The 10,563-nt window shown below is 53.7% G+C and overlaps 4 protein-coding genes across 4 annotated transcripts; 2 read left to right on the plus strand and 2 right to left on the minus strand.

Annotated features, from left to right (window-relative positions):
- Positions 1 to 622: 622 nt before the first annotated feature.
- CCMA1212_002373 (uncharacterized protein) lies at positions 623 to 1,201 on the plus strand (the record flags this gene model as incomplete). Its single annotated transcript, XM_073699757.1, has 3 exons — positions 623 to 752; positions 805 to 971; positions 1,042 to 1,201. Coding segments are annotated over 3 exons (456 nt in total), but the record flags the coding sequence as incomplete, so codon positions are not given.
- A 377-nt stretch (positions 1,202 to 1,578) lies between these two features.
- Positions 1,579 to 4,214, plus strand: CCMA1212_002374 (Protein phosphatase PP2A regulatory subunit B; the record flags this gene model as incomplete). Its single annotated transcript, XM_073699758.1, has 7 exons — positions 1,579 to 1,584; positions 1,989 to 2,344; positions 2,423 to 2,463; positions 2,531 to 2,628; positions 2,741 to 3,395; positions 3,533 to 4,122; positions 4,191 to 4,214. The coding sequence occupies 7 exons, from the start codon at positions 1,579 to 1,581 to the stop codon at positions 4,212 to 4,214; spliced, it is 1,770 nt and encodes a 589-aa protein (XP_073562514.1).
- Positions 4,215 to 4,741: 527 nt separating this feature from the next.
- On the minus strand, positions 4,742 to 8,823 carry CCMA1212_002375 (uncharacterized protein; the record flags this gene model as incomplete). The annotated part of the gene is made up of 2 exons (XM_073699759.1): positions 4,742 to 8,445; positions 8,553 to 8,823. The coding sequence occupies 2 exons, from the start codon at positions 8,821 to 8,823 to the stop codon at positions 4,742 to 4,744; spliced, it is 3,975 nt and encodes a 1,324-aa protein (XP_073562515.1).
- Positions 8,824 to 9,473: 650 nt separating this feature from the next.
- Positions 9,474 to 10,334, minus strand: CCMA1212_002376 (uncharacterized protein; the record flags this gene model as incomplete). The annotated part of the gene is made up of 1 exon (XM_073699760.1): positions 9,474 to 10,334. The coding sequence occupies one exon, from the start codon at positions 10,332 to 10,334 to the stop codon at positions 9,474 to 9,476; it is 861 nt and encodes a 286-aa protein (XP_073562516.1).
- Between the last annotated feature and the right edge of the window lie 229 nt (positions 10,335 to 10,563).

Raw genomic sequence — 10,563 nt, forward strand, 5'->3', positions numbered from 1 at the left:
AGATTTAAGTCGTCCGCGGGAGTAATTATCAATCCAGGCAGCGGAGGCCGAGAGTCCGCACTCCTGAGTATAGGTATGCGACTCTTTGTCTGTGCGAAGACTCCCAGAGCCTTGGAACGCGAAAGTTGAAGGAGTGATGATGGATGGAAGTTTGGTCTGTACCGGCGCTGCACGCAAGAAGGCGTATGGGCAAAAAAATCTCGAGCCAACTTGATAAAGTGGAGACGTCCCTTACGCCGACCTCAGCTTTGTGTCACTTGCACTTCTAAGCAGGTATCCGGTACAAAGGCCAGCCATACAATAGGCACTAGGTAAGTAGGTACCTACTAGTAGGTATCCAAGACGTTTGCATATGAGCATTGGCTGCTTCATTTTCATCATTCCAAATCATTTTCATTCGACTGGAAGATCATTCATTATATATATCAATCAACTTTGCCTGTTTCCTTTTGAGTCTGTTATGTAAACTGAGTGCCTCTTGCAGCTGACAGCTGAATGTCTGGTTCTACAACTTTAGCAGCAGCCTAAGGTACTGGACACTCCGGGACGAAGTACCTTATCGGCTCAGGAGGCGCCGTCTACTGTATCGATAAACACTCCGTAGGTCGCTACTAGCTGCCTTGCCTGTAGGTCCCTTGCTCGATCGCCGTACTGGTCGTTTTGCTCTGCGACGTTCATGGACTGACCTTGAGCTGCCTCAAGGTGACAACCAGCTGCTAGCCATGGCCATACCGAATGAGGCGCTGCAGAAGGTGAGTACCGTGGCTCTTCAGCTCTTGCCATCTGTACTGATGTCGTGATAAGCTGGCGCTTGAGATCGAGTCACAAGCCATCGCAGCGCAGCAACAGATTGGCATCGTCCGAACCCAGCTAGCAGCGAAACAGCGAGAACAGCGCCTGCTGCGATTGACCATGAGCGAAGTGCAGAGCTTTCCGAGCGACTCTGTCATGTATGAAGGCGTCGGGAAAATGTACGTTGATATGCCAATTGCAAAAGCATGGCGACTGCGCCATGACGGAACGAACGTTGACGCTCTCCAGGTTTGTTTCTCTGCCTCCCAGTACTCTACAAGAAAAGTTACAGCGCCAGATCCAGGACCTCGATGGGGAGGTTGACCGACTGAATCAAAGACTGCTGTATCTGGAGACGACGCACAAGAATAGCCGAGAGCATATCGACCAGATTCTACGGACGCGTTGAGAAGGAGATGGAGATGGAGGGGGAGGGGGAGGGGCTGCTTCTGATCTTGTAATAACCAACTACTTTTCTACGTTACCTACCGAAACAGAGGAACAAACAAAACCTTCTCCAACTACCTCCATATCTGTCTCTAGTTACCTCTGCTTGATTCTGTGTCCTAACTACTCATGTACATAGAGTTGGTGTAGTTCACGGGCAGAGCAGAGGCAGTGCTGGTACCGAGACCCTAAATACGCCACCATGATGCACACCCAAGCATCCGCCGAGGTACATGGGCATCCGAAAGGCTTGATTGCATTCTCAGACAGCTGTTTCATGCTCATCACACGCAATCTGTGACGTCTTCTGCTTTTCCAAATGAGAAACCAATCAGCGGTATGATCGTGTGTACCTCTTCATCATCACAGTAGACAATTGCCCAAAAGCAGCCCGCTTTTCTTGCACGTCAGGCAATGCAATAGTGCATACAAGAGTCTAGTTCATCATCAGGTACTAAGCCTCCAAAAAGTTGGGCTGCCACCCTCTCCTCTCTCTCTCTTTTCCCCTTCTTCTGTTTTCCCCCTCCTCTTTTCTATAGCAGCTGGGAGTGGTAATGCATACTCACCTACCACTTGGATTGTTGCTGGCGTCAGCGTAACGTGCATCATCACCTCATCCCAATTCAACCAAACCAGCATCTGCTGCGGCCCAACCAACCAAACCAACCAACCCCTCTATCTGCTGCTCCTCTAGGCTCCTCCTTAGTGTATCTGGCTTCTTGCTGCTCTCGTGCCCCACCACCGACTAGAGCTTGTGGCACCTCGTTAGTAACCTCGAGCTGTGCGGACTCTCTTCAGCCCGCCAAAGTGCCACGGCAAACGACATCATCCGCCTCATCACGACTGATTGCGCTTCTACCACCGCCCCGACTCAAACCCACCCAAGCTCGAGCTCTGCCAGCCCCGAATCCTCACCGAGCTGCAGCGACCTGCCCAGCGCCCCGAGCCAGCGCCCGCCATCGACCTCCTGTCCTGCTCCGCCCGCATCTCGTCACCCCTGGGCTGCCTGTGCCACCTCTGACCTCTCTCACCTCGGATCCCTGCTATCGCTGCCAACCAAAATGGTCGACAGTGAAGCGAGCTCGCCGACCTGGAAGTTCACCCAGTACGTGCCCCGTCTCTGAGCCTGCCGATGATGATGGAATTGAATTGTTGAGCGTGCCGCTGACTCGGATTGCTGCAGATGCTTCGGCGACAAGGGCGATGTCGAGGATATCACCGAAGGTTCGCCGCCAGACAAGCAGCCCTCCCCCTCTGACGTATGCTGTGAGATACTGACCGCGGGGCCTAGCCGACATCATCTCAACGGTAGAGTTTGACCACACAGGCAACTATCTGGCCACCGGCGATAAGGGAGGACGAGTGGTTCTGTTTGAGCGGAACGAGACGGTAAACCTCGCCGCCCTTCCCCTTCTTGCCCCTATGCCCCTCTATCTGCCCTTCTGCCCCTCTGCCTCCCTGCCCCAGCTCGCGGCTCGTCTCTAATGGCCATTCTTCGCAGAAAAAATCATGTGAATACAAGTTTCACACCGAGTTTCAGTCCCACGAGCCTGAGTTTGACTACCTCAAGTCGCTCGAGATTGAGGAGAAGATCAACAAGATCAAGTGGTGCCGTCGACAGAATGCCTCCCATTACCTCTTATCAACCAACGACAAGACGATCAAGCTGTGGAAAGTTTTCGAGAAGTCTCTTAAAGTGGTGGCCGAGAACAATCTTTCTCACGACGTAACGCCCGGCGGCCCGGTAGGCGGTGGCGGCGGCCTTCGAGCTCTGCCCACGACTCAGCACTTCAGGAACGCGGCGGATCTCAAGCTGCCTCGTCTCACACATCATGACACCGTTGTGGCCGCCGTCCCGCGACGTACCTACGCCAACGCTCACGCGTACCACATCAACAGCATATCCGTCAACAGCGATGGCGAAACGTTCATTAGCAGTGACGACTTGCGCATCAACCTCTGGAACCTCAACATTCAGGACCAGAGCTTCAACATTGTTGACATCAAACCCGCCAACATGGAGGAGCTGACGGAGGTGATCACCGCTGCCGAGTTCCACCCCATCAGCTGCAACTGGTTCATGTATGCCAGCTCCAAGGGCACCATCAAGCTTGCCGACATGCGAGAGAGCGCCTTGTGCGACCAGCACGCAAAATGTTTGTACCAATCCAAGCCATCCCCATTCTCCAGACTCGTCTAAAGGACATTTCCAACGAGAAGAAGAAGAAGAAGAAGAAGAAGAAGAACGAAGAAGAAGCTAATCAAAGGGGGTCCGGGGGTGATCCACTCATAGTATTCGAACAAGAAGAGGACCCTTCGTCGAGGTCGTTTTTCTCCGAAATCATCTCGTCAATATCAGATGTTCGATTCTCCTACGACGGAAGATATATCTTGTCTCGAGACTACCTGACCGTCAAGATCTGGGACATCAACATGGAGCGGCAACCGGTCAAGACGATACCCATCCACGAGCACCTGCGCCCTCGATTATGCGACACGTACGAAAACGATAGTATCTTCGACAAGTTCGAGGTCGTGTTCTCTGGCGACGCCAAAAACGTAATGACCGGCAGCTACAACAACAACTTCATGATCTATCCTTCCGACCCGGACAAGGAGGTGGAGGTGGTCCTGCAGGCGGACAAGTCGGCTTTCAAGGCAAAGAAGGTGGGCGTCCCTACGCCCATCAACTCGTCTTCAAGTCCCGCGGCTGCGAACGGAGGCAAGAAGGGCGGCTCAAGAGCGGGGAGCCCGGCCGGTGGTGCCCAGGGTCAGAGGATGCGGAAGGAGACGGATGCGGACCAGATTGACTTCAACAAGAAGATACTACACATGAGCTGGCATCCATTTGAGGACAGTATTGCCATAGCCGCAACCAACAATGTGAGTCCTCCTCTCCCCCAGTCATTCAACCGAGTATTGGAAGCTAATCCAACCGGCTCTTGCAACAGCTCTTTGTATTTTCAGCACTGTAGCCAACAGGTAGAAATCTTTTGGAACACTCGAGGGCCACCTAAACGCAGTCACAGCTCATGGGTTGCATATAGTAGTCTATACTAAGGAGTGAATGCAGGAATGTGAAGCAGCGTCCTAATCAGATTTAGGCAAAAGAAAAGAAGACAAAGTATAAACGCGATAGTATAGCTTGAAAATAAGACGTACTATTGATAATCTAGGTACCTACTATACAGACCAACAACAAGTACAAGAAAGAGAAGAGCAGTGGCCTTTCTCGCCGTCGAGGGTTCTCTGGCGTGAGCATGAAGCCAGTCATTCCAAGGACCATTCAAGCCAAGGACCATTCAAGCAAGACGCAGTACAAAGCGACGATGAGCACACGGTCGTGACGTAGGTTCGTTATTTAATTACACTACTATTCCCGTTCCAGTTTACATTTCATCTCATACAGTACTCTTGTATCGGCTCAACATTACGTTCACTCAGCCCAGCTTGCCCCCCCTCTCCGGCGGCGTCCCCTCTTGCTTTGTCAACTCCCTCTTCATCAACGCCTGGTGATGCTTCGGACCATGCGACCATTCGAAGGTATATCCTCGTCGTCCGTTGATTCCTTGGAGCTGCTCGACGGAGAACGATTTCTCGTCTTATTGTACTCCGCCCTTCGGCCCGTGCGCCCATGGTGACTCTCGGCACTGTCGTCGGGCTTCTCCGATGTTGAGTTCTTGCCGCCCTCTTCTCCCTCAACGCCGTCTTGGGCAGCCTTGTCCAGGCGAGAGCCTCTCTCGGCGGCGGAGTGCTCTTCATTTTGCTCCTTCTTGTCATCATTCGTGTCCTGCCCCGCTCGAGACACCTTCGACTGTTTCAATGATTTCCGTGTGCCGATTTTGATAGACCTCCCTTTAAGAGCCATCCGTTCAGCCATGGACATGAATTGAGAATGCACCGGTATGACCACATCCAGGGAGGATGTCCCTCGAGAAGCTACGTCGGATTTTCGAGGCCGGCCTCTCTTCCTCTTTGGTGCCTGGTCCCTTGCTTCATCCTCGAGCGGCAGTTCCGTGGAGGTATCAACATCTTCATCGTCCCGTGCACTGCTGGCGGCGATGGTGGTGATGCCTCGACGTCTGGAGGGCCAACGCCGGCTCCGAGAGGTCTGAGCTGGGCTAAAGTCCGCATCATCCGCATCATCAAACGCCGCCTTTGCGTGCATGAAATCTGCATCACCATCGTCTTCGTCTTCTTCGTGACCATCGTCTGGCTCCATCAAGGATGTAGACAGAGACTTCCTTGGGCGTCCCCTCCGTCGCTTATTCTTGCGGTTGTCAGCTCGGGGCGCCGGCGAATCGTCCACCGCAATCGCTGACGAGGGCTTCTTGGACGAGTTCCTCGGGGGTCGGCCCCGTCGCTTTGGCGCCGCCTCCCCATTTGCCTCCCGGGCTGATGGGTCAGATCGTTGTCCCTCGGGCTTGCTCGTTTCCTGTCCATCGCCATTCGCAAGTACAGCTTGAGTTGTCTCAGCACCCGGTGCGTTCTGAGTTTTCGTCGAACTCCCGGCCAGTGGTGGGGAGGGCCAAGAAGGAACAGCTGTTTCCTCTAATTCATCTGTATCTAGGTCGTCGACCTCCACGTAGGACGCCCGTGGCTTAGCATGCCGAAGAATTGGCTCATTTGCATCATATTGAGGCATGGATATCCTCGGCACTTTGGGCTCCGCGTCTCCTCCGGGGGCTGCAGACGGAGTCGCAGAAGCTGCGCTATCCATGAGAGCCAGAGGAGCCGCTGGAGTAGGCATTGCCGCTGAGCCTCCGTCAGCAAAAAGGGCCGGATCCATGTTGTCAAGGAAATCGGACGACTCTGGTATGAGCTTGGGTTTTTTGTAATGACTCTTGCGAATTGTGAACTCGGGATCTTCATTTTCCCGTTTCGCTTTTCTCTTGGCTGCCCGGATGGATTTCTTTACAAACTCCGGCACCGTAGGTTCGTCAGCTTGCATGGAGTCTGTGGAGGGCGCCTGATATGGATCAAAGAGGATTTTGTCCGGAGTGTCATCCTGTTCGTAATAACCCATTCCTATACGCTGGCGTGCGAACACCGATGGATCGGGATACTGAGATGAGTCCGCTGTTTCACCCTCTCCGACGTTGGCCGCGATAGGCGCCGCAACATCGTCCTGCTGCGCATTGTCAACGTTGCGAGGTTGGACACTAGGCACGTCGAGAGGGAAGCCTGGAGGATGTCCTCCGTCCCGACCAAGCACATGGCTTTGGTCCCCATAACCATTGACTGTAGGAACCTCCGACAGCTGCGTGTTGAAAACGTTACTGGGGTGCATCCTGGGCTCTGCTTGATCCTGTGTGAGCACGTCTTGCGCCTTGGCGTTATCCGCCTGCTCCCGTAGCAACTGCATTCTCTTGCTGTCTCTGCTACGACTCTCCTCCCCTGCGGCCTTCAACCAAGACAGGTTGTGGATTCGGAAATCGACGAGCGCCTCCACGCTGCGGTCGTCGGCTATTCGGCGAGTATCGTGCCCAAGAGATGTGTTTTTGGGCATGTACGGTTGCGTGATGCCTGCTCGGCGGCAGTGGCCACAGTTGCATATTCCGAGGCACTTGGGGCATTGCCAGTTTTCATCTTCCAAGACAGCTTGCGGCATTAGATCGAATGCCCGATACAAGACGCCGTAGCAGTAGGCTTCGGAACACCCGGGGTTGGTGCATGAATGTACTCGATAGCTGTAATCCGGATGACAGCAGACGTGGCATCGTTGAAGTTCGCCCTTCTTCTTTCTCTTCTTCTTTGGCTTCTTCGTTGGTTTGCCTTCCCCGTCGCCCGGCTCACTGTCACTGGGCGTGAGTTCACGCTCCGGTTTTGTAATGTCTTTCCATGGACGCCGTCGTAGAGCCTCTTGGCAGATCTGGGCAAGAGATTTCTTCCCTGTCCTCTGTCTAGCTACCTCGAGCGGGTGCGGAGAGTGTTCCAAATCCACATGGCCATCAATGGCGATAACGGTTGCTCTCCATGATTCATAATCGTCAGTTAACTCTGACCATGACCACTGCTCACACCACTGAAGACCAGAGAGGCAGGCGCATGATCGGCCCATTGCATAGCATTCCATGCAGACGTCGTATGCGTCTTCTTCCCCGTTGATCAGTGGCCTGATGCAGTGTTTGCAGGTCAAGAATCGATTGAAAATATTGGATCTGCAGTAAGAACACGTAACACAGGAATCGAACGGTAGAAACTCGACGTCCTTCTCCTTGAAGGCGAAGACTTCATCGACGAGGATTTCGGTAAACAGCGCAAACAGTTTCTTGAAGTCGGCTGCCAACTGCTTCACACGCGGGGAGCTTCTGAAGACATCGCGCCCGAAGCCGGGAAAGCCAATCTGGACCATCTCCGCTTTCTTCTGGGCGCCTTGAAGCAGTGCGTGGTATTTCTGAAGCGTGTAGTATATGATGGCTTTGTTCTTATACTGTTCATCGCGGCACACCAGGCGAGCTTTGGGCAGCGCTTCGTGCAGTGCGAGGTCCAGCGTCTCGACTGTTGTACGGTTCCAGGCGACCTTCATCGTCCTGGTCCCTCTGTTCCAGACTTGGTGCGCGGCGAGGGGGGGGATGAGGATGAAGTCGCCCGGACATTGCTCGACAATGTAGACGTCGAACGGTGCCTTCTTCCAGGCGTTGACTTGCGCGAAGTGCTTCTCAATCTCGATGTCATGGCCGAGCATCGATAGGAAGTACTCGCGAACAACTTCGCGGTCCTTGCTCTCCGTCATGAACCAAACAGAGCTCCCCCGTTTCTCTCCGTTCTCGTCTCGCGACGCCTCGACCATGATGTTCTGCCCCAGCGATGCGCACATCTCCCGATGAGCAGGCGTGTAGGTTCCCTCATGACCAATGTAGCACATGAGATTCTGGGCTCGCATTTCTTCTGGCAAACTGGACATGAGATCTCCGGCCGGGGCAGCAGTCGTCTCGCTCTCGGAAACCTCCTCGTCGTACATCCGTTTGCCCCCTTTGCTGGTGACATTCTCGTTGAGGTAGAAGAGGTTAGGGTGTATGATCTTTTGCAACGCCTCGCGCCATTCGACGGGACAGTCGATGTCCTTGAGGTACAGTCGCTGGCGCCTCTCATCGCGGTAGGTACTCGGGGTCCACTGGTTGGTGAGCTGCCTCATAGACCGCAGATAATGTCCCGTGGTCATGGGGATATCAGTGCCGTTGGAAATGTCACGGACATTCTCCTCTGCAGGGCAGGTGGGTTAGTGCTATGCTCTGATCGCGACAGATCCGGGGGGGGGGGGGGGGGGGGGGGGGGGGGGGGGGGGGGGGGGGGGGGCNGGGTTGACCAACGTTTCTTATCGTAAGAATGCTCAAGCCATCCTGCACTGAATAGCGACGAAGGCAGAACGGCGTCCCAGCCTTCAATGACGAGGGGCTTGCCGCCTGCTATGACATGGATCGCGACAAGCTTCTCAAAGTCCTGCTGGCTCAGACTGCGGATCTGGGCTCGAGATACCCGCTGAGCCCATCGGAAGTTCGGTGTCCGATCCACCAGCGAGGGTAGATCAAGATCTGGGGGGATCGGGTCGAACTTCGCCTGTGGATGCTGCGCGCTAGGCATTCTGTCCTGCGTAGCCCTGTCCAGCAGCGTCGACCATGGAGAATGCGGTGGATGGCGATCGGCTCGGTGTCTGGTTGCAGGAGAAGCGCTGTCGCTTGGTGCGCAGATTGGCCTTGCTGTGCACGCGATGAGGCCCGGTAGGGGCCTACCAACTGAATCGCCAAGGTTGATTAGCCACTGGGTTGACCATGAGAGAATGCGATCGCGTACTTGTTATAGCTTCACTGGTCACTCAAGGTAGGTGTTGATAAGCGCGATGCGAGGATGAAATATGGAAATAATTCCGGCCTTGATAGCACGACGTACCCAGGCGTGATCAATCAAGGCTTAGCGCATTTTAGGGACCCAAGACGCCGGTAGCTTGAATAGCTTCGTACCCCACGTCAGTCAAGTAACCTTCTTCCAAACGTAAAAGAATACTGGCGAACTAGAGGAGGAAGACAATGATTTCGAGGTTCCTGAGGACTGCAATGTTGGTAGATTAGATACTGTGGGCTGAGATTCACAGGTGTAGTCTTTATTACTAGAGGTGCTTGAAACATGTTCCCTTCATCCTTGCGTCCTTGTAAACGATGGATGACAGGCCTGCTATATAACATCACCAACGTGAGGTTAACTTCAACTCCCGTTGTTCCAATTCAAATTAGCTCTTATTTGAGATGATAGAGTATCTGCTTTAGCCGACTTAGCGCTCGGTTTATCGTCGTCGGCTCGCTGCTGCAGTGCTCTTGCTGAAGATCGCTTCCTGACGACGTCGGAGGCGCATTGCCCCAAACCCGTGCATTGTAGGTCGCAAACACTCCACTCCAATACCCAAACCAGGTGCGGCTTGTTTCCTGGATATCTCCCGTTCCTAGGTACGATGCTGCTTCTTCAGACAGCTCGGGTCTGGTGAGAAAGTCGGGTGTGAAATCAAGCTGGTCTTCTGGATCATCGGCAGTTCCAATCGCAGCCTCAAGCCATGGATCGTCGTCTGCTGACGCACGCAGGTCATGCTCCTGGCCGAACATTGGCGAGCGGCCCTCACCTCCTGACTGACGGAGCAGGTCCACAACCGCCAGGCCGTCTGCTGCTTCTTGCTTCGCGAATGAGGATTCAGATATGACTTCGTGGTAGCCATCAACGGCTGATACATCCGTATAACTCTCAGTGAAGCTGTCGAATAAGTCACTGTGGCACTCATTTGCCGCCATTCGCCTTTGCTCAAACGGCGTCTGCTGATGTGAAGAAGACGATGAGGGCTCGCCAGCAATGCCGGACAGCGAAGCCAGATTCGCTGAGCCGCTGGACGATTTGGTTTCTGACGCCAAAGCTGGCATCTCCCGGGAGGATGTGATGGCGTTCACCACCAGCTTGGTGGAGGCCTCAAGGCGAGAAGCTGCCGATTCCGGCCATGCCTTTTGTTTGCCTTTGGAATCCATTGACCTCAGCTGTGGGCTTTTACCATTAGATGGAAGTGAGTATGAAGATGCAACCTCGTCTGGTCTATTGCAGTCAGGCTTTCTGTCCATCTTGAAAGTTGTTGCTAGAAGTTGAGGATTAGGTGGGGTGAGCGACAACGGGCTGGGCCGAGGCACATGCAAGGGACGAGGCGATCTACCTCGTTAGGCTGCAAGCACATGTGAAGGTGAACTACGGTGCAGGGCAGATCCTATTACTATGAATTAGCTTAATATAAATCAGACAATTGTACTTAGATAATAATATATTAAATTTCTTAATATTTTTAATAAATAAGAT

This window comes from Trichoderma ghanense (genome assembly GCF_004382785.1).
Source record: "Trichoderma ghanense strain CCMA-1212 chromosome Unknown scaffold_1, whole genome shotgun sequence".
NCBI lineage: Eukaryota > Fungi > Ascomycota > Sordariomycetes > Hypocreales > Hypocreaceae > Trichoderma > Trichoderma ghanense.